The sequence below is a fragment of the Mytilus galloprovincialis genome, chromosome 13 (assembly GCF_965363235.1).
Source record: "Mytilus galloprovincialis chromosome 13, xbMytGall1.hap1.1, whole genome shotgun sequence".
Lineage (NCBI taxonomy): Eukaryota > Metazoa > Mollusca > Bivalvia > Mytilida > Mytilidae > Mytilus > Mytilus galloprovincialis.
In genome coordinates, this window is record NC_134850.1 from 38,331,096 (window position 1) to 38,348,499 (window position 17,404).

Here is a 17,404-nt window from a genome sequence, read left to right on the forward strand (position 1 = left end):
GAATGATTGTTTAGAGTTACAAAAAAACATACAAGAACTGTAGCAATATTACATCCTGTATTGTTATAATTATATTTAACATTTTAATTACAACTGAGTGATTAAGAGGCTGTCAAAGTAAATATCAGGCAAATCCTATGATATGGGTGGCACAACATATTTTTTTCCCACTGAATTTTTGGTTCCAATGCAATGTTTATATCATACAAAGGATATATATGTCAAAGATATTTTTGAATCAACAGTGGATGGCTCAGAAAATGATTTTTAAAGTTCACTAACAATGCAACAAAATTTTGTACAAAATGAAGAGTTATCTCCCCTTTTCAATCAGTTTTCAGTGCTTTCTGTGTATTTTTTTTCTCTTTATTTGTTACAGTTATTAAAAAAACATAATTTAACTTTGAGAAAGAATGAATTTGTGATATGAAATAGATGAAAAAAATTTGAAAACAAAATGTCATGTGCCATCCACTGCCTGGTTTTTCCATGGACACCCTCTTAATTGTTTGTGTTTTACACCACTTTTAGCACTACTGGTATGTGCTTTTATGAACTGAAAAAGACTTGGGGAGAACCAATCATAGAACATTTGTAATCTTGAAAAGAAATGACTCCTCAGAAATATAGAATAAATGTATGGTCTCATGAAAATGGAATTTTGATATAATTAAAAAAGACAAAATTCGATCAGAAAGATAGCAGTTTTGATTTACACTCCAAGATATTTCATTCTTTTTTCTGTTTTACTAGACTGCAGTGTAAATTTAACTGGTAATGTGTCAGATGTGTGCTCTGTTAACCCTGACTGTCAAGGAATTACATGTTGTCTTCCTCTCAAGTTTATCAATGGACAACGGATGACCAGTGTTACATTTAACTTCATTTCTTGTAACAAATTAGAATACAGCATTGAAAGAAAAGTTTGGCAGAAAAGTCTTGAAGCAGGTTTGTTGAATAACATAAACTTAATTAAATGAGCAGATTTTAGACTATTAAGGTGGTACCTAACACTTTAACTAAAATTAATTTGGCTCGTTTAATTTTAAAAGTATTTACTTTGATCCTTTGACAAAAATATAAAAATTTCAAAAAATTTGAACCAACCGTTTAATCAGAAAAATTACACTGGTTATATAGCAGTTTGACAAACACTTATTTTTATCATTGAAAAGCTTAATATTCCATTACGAACACAACGTCATTAAAACGTTTAGCTGATTTTACAGAGTTATCTCCCTGTAGTGTTAGGTACCACCTTAAGACCATACCATTTGATTCAGATTTGTTATCCTTATATTGTTTTGGTCATACCAATAGATTGATCCAGTTTGCCACAGATAAAACTACTACCTCCACTGACCAAATTCATGCTCTTTTACCCCTGACTGTCAGGAAATTGCATGTTGTCTTCCACTCAAATTTTCCAATCAAAATTTGTTCTTCATTATTCAGCTTATTGACATAAATTTTTACCATTACAACATGTTAAATCAAAGTTGTACTATGAATTAGGCAAGGATGTTAGATTTCACATTTACTTTCAGATAAAGTAGTTACAGAAAATATAGGTGACACTTTCCAATATAACTACAGCTTAACATCAGGATTTGATCCATCAAAATATGCAGTTACAGTAGATCTACAAGTTTGTTATTTGGCTGATGAATTTTGTAACACCTTCAGATTGTTGGATGCTACTTATATTGGATGTTCATCAACAACAAGAAAAAAGAGGAGAAGTAAACGATCTACTACAGAGTATGTGATAAAATATAGTGAATAAAATTATTCAGATATGTTTTCGCTCGATCAAAAATTTAGTCAAACAAAATGTTGGTTTACCATTAATTGCCATGTAGTTGCATCAAATGTTTGATTTCATATACAACTGAATAATTATGCATACAAGGCCTCTTTACTATTAGAGGTAATTTATCAGGTAATTGATTATACAATTGGAAGTAAAACTGTGCAAAATATGATATATGAAATGATTTCTATAAATTCCTTTGTAACTTGGAGGCATTTTTTTACTATATATTTAGTATTCGATGATATAATGTAAATGTATAATAATTTCATTCATTTTCAGGCCCCAGGTTTCAGATTTCAAACAGGGTATGAGAATTCTGATGCAAAGACAGGCTTCTTCAACTGAAATAAAAGAATACATTGAAGAAGTTAAAAAATATGAGGTATAAATAATTGTCACCTATAAGACTTGGTGCTGTACAAAAAATAAAATTTTAAAAAGAAGAACAAGGGCCAAGTTTTTACCTTATTTTTTTTTTCTCAATATAATATCGTAAAACTAATTATGACGTTCTAAAATATGAAATTTAGATACGAGTGTATATATCCAATGCTTCAGACTGGGTTGAAAGGTACACGAATATGACATAACTTTAATGTTCAGTTTAATTCATTATTTTTAAAGGATTTAAATGTATCTTTGGTGACCATTTATGGTAAGACTTGCAGAAGAATATGTTTAGAAATCTAGATATTATAATTTTTTTGGATGATGCAATCATAATTGGTGATAAGGCATCATATAGAAGCAGGTTGGTTAATTTGATTTGTGCAATCAAAAGATGCTACCAAACTTATTAAACATTGGCTTGTTACATGTCAATTATTTAACACTCGTAAAGAAATTTTGAAAGAAAAAGTTGGAAGTTTTTTCCACCAAAAATAAACAAAGAAAAAAGACATATTAGTCCGGCGGTTACAAGCATATTTCAGACGAATTGTGCACATCCTGTTACAAGCATGAAATTTGGCATAGACCTTCCTCAACTATTACTCTTTAATTTCAGATAGGGAGGCATTTGAAAAAAATGTCTCACTTCCGGTAAAATCCAAAATGGCGGACGTCATACTTAAATCAGCCCAATATCGAAGGCTAGCGTGTAAAAATGTGTTATTATCATGCTACTATCATAATATTTGGTACAGACCTTTGTTTTTTACTACTTTTGGATAAATTAAATAGATTAGATGTCTTCAGAAACCCCACTTTCGGTTAAAATCCAATATGGCTGACATTGTACTTAAATAAGCTTATTTTTTAGGGAGGGTAACTGAAATGTGTTTTAACGTATTGCTACTATCATTACATTGTGTATGAACCTTTCTTTGGTGTTTCTGATGGATACAATGCATAAGACATATGTCTTAAAAACCCTTTCTTCCGGGTATATCCAAAATGGCGGACAGAGAAATATCAATTTTTTATTCAAATTTTCATTTTTTTCAATATGTAAAGAAATGATTTTATTTTGTGCTGGTCATTAAACTTTTGGCTTAAAGTTATCCTCAAAACCACTTATTCTAGCATGTTGTAAATATTTAGATATAAAGTTGACACTTCCGGTTAAAAATATGACGTAAATTTCAAAGATGAGTCCTCAATCTATTTCTTCGATTTAGAGTTTTGGATAGATTGATTAAAACAAAATAAAATCACTATAGTACTAAAAATTATTTAAAATTATTACTATTTGGCCAAGAATACATGTTTATTCACAGTCACCATGACATGCACACATCGCAGTGCACGGGATACCCGATTTTCCACATTAAAAATGACCGCGGAATCCTTTCTTACATCCACAATGTATAAGCTTTTGACAAAATGATGAGGCCTCAAAAAGAGTTTTTCAAAAGTTATCCTCTTTGTCCCCGCCTGGAGTGGGTAGCATAAGAGCCAATCCCAAGCTCGTCTCCCTAAACACCTGCCTAAGTATATTGCATTATTTACATGCTGGAAAAGACTAGACCAAGTTGAGGGAATAGCCTCGAAAAGCCGTCCCTGTTGCGCAAATAGTTATTTTCTTGCTTCGTTAACCATGTTATACCCATCTGCTAAGTTTGTGCGATCTTACAGTAAAACCCCGGTGATTTAGTCTGATTAATCATCATTCTTTTTGTTAAAGTCACATCTTCAAATGCAATCAATGTCTCCCACATAGTCTTTTCCCCCTTTCAAGCAAAGAGAGAACCATATCACAACAGGTAAAGACATGGATAACAATAAGTGTTTCAGATCACCCAGATCACTCATTGCCTAGTGCATTTGAAAGGCCATTGATAGATATTAATCCAAAGTCTTTTGCCCTCCCAAACACAACGTCTACCCCTATGTCACGGAATAGCGAAACAGTATTGACAACATCATCATTAACGACTGTTCGAATCATGACTCGTTTAAGTGCGTGTTTCACTGCATCAGACACATGCACCATGATTTTAGTGTCTGCCTCTAAATGTGAACTTGGTGCTGAACTTGAAATACATTACGTGGTGGATAAGATAGAATATCCTGACCATTTGTTGCTATAACTACCATACGCATCCAAGACTTCATCCACTCGTATTTCAGTTTCAAGGTATTTTATTTAGGTAAGGACATAATACCCAATCAGCATACTCAGTAGGCCGCAATTCACAATCGGAGAGCTGATTTCCAACATTTACAAAGACTGTGGTATTGTTTCTCACATCTTAATAAATTCTGCAAAAACACATATTTTCTTGCCTTGTTAACCTAATCTGTTTCTTTTTTTTTTTTATCTTCCAACAAAACCACGTATCGTTTTCAATGACATTAAACATCAAATCCATATGGTGATGTTGGCTGGTCAATCATCATTCTAAATGCTATAGTCACATCTTCAAACTCCATTAATGTCACCAACGCAGTTCCTTTTCCAGCGAACGTGTTATCTTTTAATGCCTAGTGCATTTGAAAGGTCATTGATTGATATATATCTTATACTTTTCCCCTTCTAAATGCAAACCAAAGTTTGTCTGCCCTATGTCAGGGAATAGCGAAACAGCAATGACATCAGTATCGACTGTTTGAGTCATGACTCAGTTAAGTCTATGTTTCACTGCATCAGACACATCTATCTTGATTCTAGTGTCAGTCTCTTCGTGTAAACATGATGCTAAACTTGAAACATCATCAAGTGGTGGATAACACTAAACATCCTGAGCATTTGTTGCTTCAACTACCTTGTACTCAAAATTGTATTGAGCAAGCTCCTGTGAATGAAAACTTAAAAGTTCTTTCTTACTGTCGTCATCTCTCAGAAAACTTTCCCATCTTTGAGAATGTTTTTAATCCTGGGTTCGTCTGTGTATTCCCTTTCCCCTAAATGTTGCCCTTGCTTCTTTTAGCAGCTTTAAAACTACCAGTATTTCGCTATTCCGTAACAAAGGGGCAGACGAACTATTGATTGTATTTGGGGAGGCAAAAATCTTTGGATTAATATCTATCAATGGCCTTTCAAATGCACTAGGCAATGAGTGATCACACACTTTTATTTCTGACCAATACCTTATGACGGGTTGTGATACTGTTCTCTCTTTGCTTGAAAAGGAAAAAAAAGACTGCGTGGGAGACATTAATGGTATTTGAAGATGTGACTTTAACATAAAGAATGATGATTGATCAGCCTAAATCACCGGGGTTGTACTGTACAAACTTATCAGATCTAACATGATTAACGAACCAAGAAAGTCAATTTTTGCACAAAAGGGAAATCTCATTTTAAGTGAGGCTATTCCCACGACTTGTTCTAGTCTTTTCAAGCATGTAAAACGTGTAATATACTAATGCAGGTGTTTAGTGAGACGAGCTTTGGATTGACTCTTATGCTACCTAGTCTTGTCACTAATGGATTGCGAAGGGACAAAGAGGGTCCCTTTAAAAAAAAACTCTTTCTGAGACCTCATCATTTTTTCAGAAGCTTGTACATTATGGATGTAAGAAAGGATGCCGAGGTTATTTTTAATGTGTAAAATCGGGTCTCCCGTGCACTGCCTTGTGTGCATGTGGTGGTGATTGTGAATAAGCATGTATTCTTGGCCAAATAGAAGTAGTTTTAAATATTTTTTAGTACTATAGTGATTTTATTTTGTTTAAATCAATCTATCCAAAACTCTACATCGAAGAAATAGATTGAGGACTCATCTTTAAAATTTACATCATATTTTTACCGGAAGTGTCAACTTTATATCTTAGCATTTACAACATGCTAGAATAAGTGGTTTTGGGGATAATTTAAAGCCAAAAGTTTAATGACCAGCACAAAATAAAATCATTTTCTTTACATTTTGAAGAAAGTTGAAAATTTGAATAAAAAATTGATATTTCTCTGTCTGCCATTTTGGATACTTCCGGAAGTAAGGGTTTTTAAGACATATGTCTTATACATTGTCTCCATCAGAAGCACCAAAGAAAGGTTCATACACAATGTAATTATAGTAGCAATACGTTAAAACACATTTCAATTACCCTCCCTAAAAAATAAGCTTATTTAAGTACAATGTCCGCCATATTGGATTTTAACCGGAAGTGGGGTTTCTGAAGACATCTAATCTATTTAATTTATCCAAAAGTAGTAAAACACAAAGGTCTGTACCAAATATTATGATAGTAGCATGATAATAGGACATTTTTACACGCTAGTCTTCGATATTGGGCTGATTTAAGTATAACGTCCGCCATTTTGGATTTTACCGGAAGTGAGACATTTTTTTCAAATGCCTCCCTATCTGAAATAAAAGAGTAATAGTTGAGGAAGGTCTATGCCAAATTTCATGCTTGTAACAGGATGTGCACAATTTTTTACAAAGCCGCCGGACTATATGAAACTGCACATACATTGAAAAAAAAATAGTACAAAATAAAACATGGCTGCCTGGGGCAATAGCAACAAACACAGCATTTTTTTCATGTAGAAGAAAAGAGTAAAGTGACTGTTTCTCTTAATCATTTAGCTGAGCATGATGCAGGAAAATCTTAAAGGTGCAGTGCTTTCAGACACTGACACAAAAACTGGCTTGAAGTCTGCAATGAAAGCTCTGGGAAGGAACAATCCTGCTACCATTCCTATGGGCATTGACTCACAAGAAAATGTATCAGTTACAGGAGGTAAATTTTCTTTATTTAATCTCAAACTGTTATCAGTCACTCCCTTAAATTCCTTTTAACACTGAAGAGGCAGTGGAATAGGCTACCCAGTGGTTTTGAAGATGTAAAGCCACAGAAGTGGTCTCAAATATTACAGTTTTTGTAGCCTCAGGGGTATTCTTAGATGTTCAAAATTCTCCAGCTTTATATGCGTTGAAATCATAGCTTAGTAACCTCAGGCCATTCTTAAAAAAAAGAACGAGTTGTTCTCACCTTCTATATTTGTAGATGTTGTGCATTACTAACAAACAATTCCTCTCAATAAATATGTCTGGGCTCTAATCATACTCTTTCTGTTAGACAAATTTGTTCTACTGCATAAATTAAGTTTATAGATAAGTTCTGCTATGTCAGACACTGCTAAATGGATGATGAACTCACTTGATTTTTAAGTTGCTTGGTGAGAGGTCATGATCACAAAGCTTTTAATAGACAGAAATTATTGTTTAGAACTTCCGTTCAAGATGTCATCTTTTTAATCAAACATACAATAATCTTTGTTTTCATAGTACTTTTTATGCAATGGATAAATCTAGATTTTCTAATACATTTATCCTTCCCATGCATTGAATTTTCCTTTTAGCAAAAAAATATGTCCAGTTCCATAGGGGATTCAACAGATGATTCTCATTTTCCATTTGTTCTAAAAAAAAAAATCAAAATATAATCTTCTGTACCATGGAGAAATGATGATTTACATTTCCTTGCTTCCCAAAAAGATAAAAACTAATACTTCGATGAATTATTATTACCATCTTTCAGGCGATTTTATTCAAACCATGTTAGGGACTACATCAGACATTCCAGGCAGAACTAAACAAACATTTGTTGTTGGACATGGTTTGACAAATGAAGGAGTAAGACTTCTAGGACAAAAGCTGGCTAACATGACAATTGGAGATATGGAAAATTTGTTAGATATAAAAAATGTCGATCCAATTGAAGTATTAAAACTGATTGATCAGCTTAGAGATTTATTTAAAGCTTTGGTAAGATTTATAGAAAAAGACTAAATGCTTGAAATGAGTCATTACAAATTTTATAAAAAAGACAATATTTGTGATCGGTTTTATTTTCTTTGAAAATTGATTACCATCCCTTATCATGAGAAAAAAAAAATACCTATTTTTAGAAAATGTTTTAAGCTCCCATATTAAATAAAATTTTGACAGTCACAATACTGAATTATTAATTATATACATGTATGGTCACCAACTGATGTTTGAAGATTTTAAAATGGGAATTTAACACTTTATGTATTTCACTGAAAGTTTAAATATTTCATGTCTCAAACACCAGTTTAGTATTTTATAAAAAAGTAATATAATTTTCTTTCAGTTATCAGAATTTTTGACAGAAATAGTAGGAGGAGAATCAGATTTCTTCAAATCAGAAGATCTTACAATGTGGGGAGAAGTCCCATTACCTAGGCGTTCAAAAAAAGTTCAATTTCCTTCTGGAGGTGCTGGTCAGATACCAATTGCTGGAATTATTGTTCTGAGATTTAGTATGTTTATTTGATATTCTATTTAAAAAACGTATGAAAAATTTCTTTATACAAATATCAGTTTATTTCATGTAGATAGATTATATTTATCCACACAAATACTATGATACCCCCACGAAAGGCATGGGGACTGTATTGCAGCTAATTTGTCTGTCCATTATTAGTCCAACATATATTTAGTCACATTTTTCTTAGGTTGAACGGAACAGACTGTCTTCATATTTTGTCAGCAATGATTTAGTTGTAACATGTGTGCACTTAATTTGATCTATCAGAAGTCATTTAATTACTGTTTGAAGAAACTGATTTTTTTGTTAAATTATGAGTTAACTTAAATTTTTTATCTCAAATAGTTCAAACTATTGATTTGAGCTATTTTACAAGAGTTAAAGGACTTCCACAATTAGAATAATGTTTGATTTTGACTTGGTTTGCACTATCTGTATTTTCAAAAAAACAGATACCAAATAAATTGTTCATGAATGTATCTTTTTTATTTATTTGTAGGAGTTGGTGTTGGTATATATTATGGTGTGAAATTTAGAGTAGGAGTCAATGTTTTAGGAATGAATGGAGTTGCTGAGATTGCACCATATACTGGGATATTGGTTTACGGGGAAGTAGGAATTGGAATTGCAATGTTGTATGCCAAACTAAGACTTGAGGGACATATAATGGATCTGAAATTTCCAACCAGAGGAGAGATATCATTCAGTAAATTCCCTCTGGATGTTGGGTAATATTGCTTATTTATTTATTACAGCTGACTGTAAATTGCATGCATTTATTATTTTGTCATGTTAGACTAAAATGCAATTTTAATTTTTGCTATATTGAGAAAAATCCTGTTTAATTCATATAAAATATTTTAAAATGCAATTTTAAATTATTGCGATTATAATTCTTTTGCATTTTTCGCCCTTATTAATACCTCCAAATAATATCTGAATTTATAGTAGTTACTGGTGTAAGTGGTATGAACTGCTTGCAATCAGATATGAATTTATATTGTTTTCTTTTCCTGTAGATGAGTTTTTGTTATATGTCTGTTCTTCCATCTATCCAACCCATATGAGCCCCAAGTTTTGATTAATGGTAATGTACCATAAAGGGATCTTTTCAATTTGGAACTAATGTTCTTTATTATGTGAACTTTTAGAAATCTATACTATTAAACGAGAAGACCTCATTTTGTGTGTCGCTTCTCTTTTACCACAATAGATTAATCATTATGCCTGTGTGTCGTATGGGTACCATGCATAGTTGCATTTGTCATCCTCGCTTATGATTACTCCTTTTGGGTTATTTTGGGAGAAAAATGATAATAAAGTCGTCTGGATATTGTTTTCGTCATTGGCAATTTTTAAGTCAGACTAGACTTCCGGTTTGCGTTTTGCATCAATATACTGTGAATAAAGTGTATATTCTGCTATCATTTAAAAGTTTACTATCCACGGCAGTCACAGAGTTTATTAAATATAGAGGGTCTATATAATATATCAATGACCGCAGTGGATCGATAAGTAAACTGACAATTGATAGTAAAATAAAAATGAATTACACTTTATTTATACTAATAAATGTTCTTCATATACAGATAAACGCTAACATTATTCATATGTAATTGAAATTAATAGAAAACAAAAAAAAAATGAAAATTTGGAAAAAAGAAGGAGCCGGGCTTGAAAAACAATTGTCCTGTCCCAAAGTTCCTATGACTTGATAAATTTTCTGAAATTCTGGAGGGGGGTCGGAGGGGTCCTGGTCCCGAAATCCCTGTCATGAAATTTTGAGGTCTCAAATTAAAAGAAATTTAAATTCCTACATCCCGAATTTCGAAAAAAGAATTCCCAGATCCTCTTAAACCATTGACAGAATTCCAGTGTTACTACAAAAATCCGTTTACTGCATAATACCAATGTGCTTTTATTTCAGAATTACTATGGATCTTGACATGACACCTATACGACTTAAGCTGAAAGTATTGATAACACTTGAGATACCCTTACTGTTCACGTCTATAAAAATAACTTTGTTCAAGGCAACCATTTGGCAGTATTCTTCTCCAACTATAAGACAAAATATCATAAGCAACTGGAAGAAAGAAAAAGATCTCACTGGCCCAGTTATAACTGAGTTTATTGATAAACCAGACAATAAAAGGGTATGTACATATTATCAAAATGTATTCAGTTTTTATTGATCTATCATGCATATAAGGGTTTATGTGGCAATATATTATATACCCACTTCCATTTTGACTGATTTTTTTGACTTTTTTTTTTATGCATTTATGTTGATATAGTTTTCTTTTAGTATCCATTATGTTCAGTAAGTTCTTCAATGGACACATGTAATGTAGTTTATTATTCAATTGATTATTCCTTGGGATGAAAACCAATTTTGTCTGAATTCACATTTTAATTATGTTCTTCAACTAAATTTTTTCAGGAGAAGCGTTCCACAGCAAATTGTTTGGTAAGACAAATTCTTGATCAGGATTACACAGAGCCTCAGTTTGAAATTTCTATCCATGCTGGCGATGACAGAAGTGGTGTCAGGTTATACCTGGATGTTGGAACTGTACCAGGTGGTAGAGATGTATTGAGCACTAGAGAACTGGCAGGACCTGCTACTATATTGTCGGAAGTATGTATATATTGGTGATTTTGAATCTGTTCAAAGTTTTGATTTTTCTACCCTATATACCACTTTGCCTCATATTCTTATGAAGAAAAAAATCACATCCCTAATTAACTGGGCATTTAAAAAGTCAGAATGCGAGTACATACTTTCAAACTCTTTTAGGTAATTTTTTAGTAGCAATAAACAAAAGAACTATGTCAATTGGACATGCTTTGATACTATATATGTGCTTGAATTTTTATTTGATAACATTTTTTTAGCTCACCTGGCCACAATCATCATTGGGGTATCTAGTTTAAAAAATGTGTCCGGTGACCCCGCCAACCAACCAAGATGGCCGCCGTGGCTAAAAATAGAACATAGGGGTAAAATGCAGTTTTTGGCTTATAACTCAAAAACCAAAGCATTTAGAGCAAATCTGACAGGGGTAAAATTGTTATTCAGGTCAAGATCTATCTGCCCTTAAATTTTCAGATGAATCGGACAACCCGTTGTTGGGTTGCTGCCCATAAATTGGTAATTTAAAGGAAATTTTACTTTTTTTGGTTATTGGCTTGAATATTATTATAGATAGAGATAAACTGTAAACAGCAATAATGTTCAGCAAAGTAAGATTTACAAATAAGTCAAACAGACCGAAATGGTCAGTTGACCCCTTTAGGAGTTATTGCCCTTTATAGTCAATTTTTAACCATTTTTCGTAAATCTTAGGAATCTTTTACAAAAATCTTCTCCTCTGAAACTACTGGGCCAAATTAATCCAAACTTGGCCACAATCATCTTTGGGGTATCTAGTTTAAAAAATGGGTCCGGTGACCCGACCATCCAATCAAAATGGCCGCCATGGCTGAAAATAGAACATAGGGGTTAAATGCAGTTTTTGACTTATAACTCAAAAACCAAAGCATTTAGAGCAAATCTGACACAGGGTATATTTGCTTATCAGGTCAAGATCTATCTGCCCTGAAATTTTCAGATGAATCGGACAATCCGTTGTTGGGTTGCTGCCCATAAATTGGTAATTTAAAGGAAATTTTACTGTTTTTATACGACCGCAAAAATTTTAATTTTTCGTCGTATATTGCTATCACGTTAGCGTCGTCGTCGTCGTCGTCATCGTCTGAATACTTTTAGTTTTCGCACTCTAACTTTAGTAAAAGTGAATAGAAATGTAGAAAACTTTAACACAAGGTTTATGACCACAAAAGGAAGGTTGGGATTGGTTTTGGGAGTTTTGATCCCAACATTTTAGGAATTAGGGACCAAAAAGGGCCCAAATTAGCATTTTCTTGGTTTTCGCACTATAACTTTAGTTTAAGTAAATAGAAATTTATGAAATTTTGACACAAGGTTTATGACCACAAAAGGAAGGTTGGGATTGATTTTGGGAGTTTTGGTTCCAACAGTTTAGAAATTAGGGGCCAAAAAAGGGCCCAAATAAGCATTATTCTTGGTTTTCGCACAATAACTTTAGTATAAGTAAATAGAAATCAATGAAATTTAAACACAAGGTTTATGACCACAAAAGGAAGGTTGGGATTGATTTTGGGAGTTTTGGTCCCAACAGTTTAGGAATAAGGAGCCCAAAGGGTCCAAAATTAAACTTTGTTTGATTTCATCAAAAATTGAATAATTGGGGTTCTTTGATATGCCAATTCTAACTGTGTATGTAGATTCTTAATTTTTGGTCTCGTTTTCAAATTGGTCAACATAAAGGACCAAAGGGTCCAAAATTAAACTTAGCTTGATTTTAACAAAAATTGAATTCTTGGGCTTCTTTGATATGCTGAATCTAAACATGTACTTAGATTTTTGATTATGGGCCCAGTTTTCAAGTTGGTCCAAATCAGGATCCAAAATTATTTTCAATTGCAGAGTATTCAGCAATAGCAAGAAATCTTCAATTGCACAGTATTGTGCAATAGCAAGAAATTTTCAATTACACAGTATTGAGCAATAGCAAGAAATCTTCAATTGCACAGTATTGTGCAATAGCAAATATTTTCAATTGCACAGTATTGTGCAATAGCAAATATTTTCAATTGCACAGTATTGCACAATAGCAAGACATATCTAATTGCACAATATTGTGCAATAGCAAGAAATTTTCAATTGATTGGAGTTATCTTTCTTTGTCCAGAATAGTAGTTGAATCAACTTAAATCATTGTTTTATACAATATACAATGTATATTCACTTTTACTACCAACTGATAAATTAAAACAATCTTTACCATTCAGTGATAACAAGCACTTTTTTTACATTTTAATATTTTATGATGTATTTAAATGAGTAGTTATTGCTATTTCTTCAATTTTTTTTAGAGGATTAATATTCAACAGCATAGTAAATTGCTCAAAGGCAAAACAAACATTTTAAGTTCATTAGACCACATTCATTCTGTGTCAGAAACCTATGCTGTGTCAACTATTTAATCACAGTCCAAATTTAAAGCTGAATCCAGCTTGAAAGTTGTGTCCATACTTGCCCCAACCGTTCAGGGTTCAACCTCTGCGGTCGTATAAAGCTGCGCCCTGCAGAGCATCTGGTTGGTTATTATCTTGAATATTATTATAGATAGAGATAAACTGTAAACAGCAATAATGTTCAGCAAAGTAAGATTTACAAATAAGTCAAACTGACCGAAATGGTCAGTTGACCCCTTTAGGAGTTATTGCCCTTTATAGTCAATTTTTTACCATTTTTCGTAAATCTTAGTAATCTTTTACAAAAATCTTCTCCTCTGAAACTACTGGGCCAAATTAAACCAAACTTGGCCACAATCATGTTTGGGGTATCTAGTTTAAAATATGTGTCCAGTGACCCGGCCTTCCAACCAAGATGGCCGCCATGGCTAAAAATAGAACATAGGGGTAAAATGCAGTTTTTGGTTTATAACTCAAAAACCAAAGCATTAAGAGCAAATCTGACAGGGTACAATTGTTTATCAGGTCAAGATCTATCTGCCCTGAAATTTTCAGATGAATCGGACAACCCGTTGTTGGGTTGCTGCCCCTAAATTGGTAATTTTAAGGAAATTTTACTGTTTTTGGTTATTATCTTGAATATTATTATAGATAGAGATAAACTGTAAACATCAATAATGTTCAGCAAAGTAAGATTTACAAATAAGTCAAACTGACCGAAATGGTCAGTTGACCTCTTTAGGAGTTATTGCCCTTTATAGTCAATTTTTAACCATTTTTCGTAAATCTTAGTTATCTTTTACAAAAATCTTCTCCTCTGAAACTACTGGGCCAAATTAATCCAAACTTGGCCACAATCATCTTTGGGGTATCTAGTTTAAAAAAAGGGTCCGGTGACCCGGCCATCCAACCAAAATGGCCACCATGGCTAAAAATAGAACACATGGGTTAAATGCAGTTTTTGGCTTATAACTCAAAAACCAAAGCATTAAGAGCAAATCTGACAGGGTATATTTGTTTATCAGGTCAAGTTCTATCTTCCCTGAAATTTTCAGATGAATCGGACAACCTGTTGTTGGGTTGCTGCCCATAAATTGGTAATTTAAAGGAAATTTTACTTTTTTTGGTTATTATCTTGAATATTATTATAGATAGAGATAAACTGTAAACAGCAATAATGTTCAGCAAAGTAAGATTTACAAATAAGTCAAACAGACCGAAATGGTCAGTTGACCCCTTTAGGAGTTATTGCCCTTTATAGTCAATTTTTAACCATTTTTCGTAAATCTTAGTAATCTTTTACAAAAATCTTCTCCTCTGAAACTACTGGGCCAAATTAATCCAAACTTGGCCACAATCATCTTTGGGGTATCTAGTTTAAAAAATGTGTCCGGTGACCCGGCCATCCAACCAAGATGGCCGCCATGGCTAAAAATAGAACATAGGGGTAAAATGCAGTTTTTGGTTTATAACTCAAAAACCAAAGCATTAAGAGCAAATCTGACAAAGGGTAAAATTGTTTATCAGGTCTATCTGCCCGGAAATTTTAAGATGAATCGGACAACCCGTTGTTGGGTTGCTGTCCCTAAATTGGTAATTTTAAGGAAATTTTACTGTTTTTGGTTATAATCTTGAATATTATTATAGATAGAGATAAACTGTAAACAGCAATAATGTACAGCAAAGTAAGATTTACAAATAAGTCAACATGACTGAAATAGTCAATTGACCCCCTAAGGAGTTATTGTCCTTTATAGTCAATTTTTAACAATTTTCATAAAATTTGTAAATTTTTACTAACATTTTCCACTGAAACTACTGGGCCAAGTTCATTATAGATAGAGATAATTGTGAGCAGCAAGAATGTTCAGTAAAATAAGATGTACAAACACATCACCATTACCAAAACACAATTTTGTCATGAATCCATCTGCTTCCTTTGTTTAATATTCACATAGACCAAGGTGAGCGACACAGGCTCTTTAGAGCCTCTAGTTTTGCTTTGGAGATTCCGTATATCGTCAAGTTATTGGAATTCCAATGGGGACTAACTGTGCACCACTTACTGTGATTTTGTATTATTATGAGTTACAATTTATGACTAAAATTAGCATAGACCCATCGAAACAACATTTGATACAAAAATCTAACAATACTTTTAGATATTTGGATGATATATTGGCTCTCAATAATGACGAATTCAGTATGTATACTAAAGAAATTTATCCTGTTGAACTTACTTAAATAAAGCTAATACTAACAATGACCACTGACCTTTCCTCGATCTTGATATCTATATCATTAACGGAAAGCTTAATACAAAAAATTGTGATAAAAGAGATGATTTATCATTTCCTATCGTTAAGTATCCATTCTTAGATGGTGACGTTCCCTTGTCACCATCTTATGGTGTTTATATATCTCAACTTGTACAATTCGCTCGTGTATGTAAGAAGGTATTAGATTTTAGCGAGAGAAATTTATGTATTACTGAAAAATTATTACACCAGGGTTTTCGATATCACAAACTAGTCAAAACATTTACTAAATTTTATCATCGGTATAAGGAAAAAATTTGTAAATATAACTCAACATGCAGACATCTTATACGTTCAGGTATTTCACATCCAATCTTTTATGGTAATATTCTTTACAAAGCACAAAAATGTCAGTATTCACCTCAAAAGCTTACAAAACCTAAACAGACTTATTAAGAAGGGATATAGTTATGATACTGTTGTCAGGTCATTAATGATTGCATATTTTGGCTTTAATATTGATTCACTTATAGGGTCTTTGCATCGGAAGTAAACACATTTGTTTTTTTTTAAAACAATTGTTGGCATGACACGGGTTATGTTCTTCTGATATATTTTATGATTGTATGATACTAAACCCCTAACGGGAGGGATTGTGCCTGATATTCATATGATGAAGACATAATCTGTCAATTAGTTTAATTGAGGTCTGGAGTTGGCATGTCAGCTAACTGCTAGTAGTCTGTTGTTATTTAAGTATTATTGTCATTTTATTTATTTTCTTTTGTTACATCTTCTGACATCAGACTCAGACTTCTCTTGAACTGAATTTTAATGTGCGCATTGTTATGCGTTTACTTTTCTACATTGGCTAGAGATATAGGGGAGGGTTGAGATCTCATAAACATGTTTAATCCCGCCTCAATTTTGCGCCTGTCCCAAGTCAGGAGCCTCTGGCCTTTGTTAGTCTTGTATGATTTTTAATTTTAGTTTCTTGTGAATAATTCGGAGTTTAGTATGACATCCATTATCACTGTACTACTATACATATTTTTTAAGGGGCTAGCTGAAGGACGCCTACAGGTGTGGGTGTTTCTCGTTGCATTGAAGACCCATTGGTGGGCTTTGGCTGTTGTCTGCTCTATGGTCGGGTTGTTGTTGCTTTAACACATTCCCTATTTCCTTTCTCAGTTTTATATACTAAAGTAGAATGAATGAATAAATATGTTGACCATGAATGATTGAAAATGAAACTTTTAATTATGTTCTTATAGCTATAAAGGAGGGGTGGACCTTTTTCTGGACGGGTATTTTTAAACTCGGGATTTAGGAATTGACCCTTTCAGGGTCCGGGATTTCTTTTTTCAAATTTCGAATGTCAGGATTCAATATTTTTTAAATTTAGGACATCAGGATTTCATGCTTTTAAGCCTGGGATTTCCGGGGTTTCCAAATCAGGACACCTTCCCCCCTCCCCTCTACAATGTATAAACATATTCAATTTATCTGCCAGTTATAAAACTAGTTGTGTGCGTGTTTTACATATGCCCCCATGATCAATTTGTATGGAAAGATTTCAGGC

General features: G+C 33.0%; 1 protein-coding gene across 1 annotated transcript in view; it reads left to right on the top strand.

Moving 5' to 3' along the window:
- Positions 1 to 17,404, top strand: part of LOC143057502 (uncharacterized) — a 76,668-nt gene that overhangs the window by 27,253 nt on the left and 32,011 nt on the right. Inside the window, exons 25-33 of the mRNA XM_076230812.1 lie at positions 754 to 948; positions 1,548 to 1,761; positions 2,096 to 2,198; positions 6,793 to 6,946; positions 7,748 to 7,974; positions 8,324 to 8,492; positions 9,000 to 9,228; positions 10,428 to 10,656; positions 10,944 to 11,141. Coding sequence (XP_076086927.1) covers positions 754 to 948; positions 1,548 to 1,761; positions 2,096 to 2,198; positions 6,793 to 6,946; positions 7,748 to 7,974; positions 8,324 to 8,492; positions 9,000 to 9,228; positions 10,428 to 10,656; positions 10,944 to 11,141 — 1,718 coding nt within the window. The remainder of the gene's footprint in view (positions 1 to 753; positions 949 to 1,547; positions 1,762 to 2,095; positions 2,199 to 6,792; positions 6,947 to 7,747; positions 7,975 to 8,323; positions 8,493 to 8,999; positions 9,229 to 10,427; positions 10,657 to 10,943; positions 11,142 to 17,404) is intronic.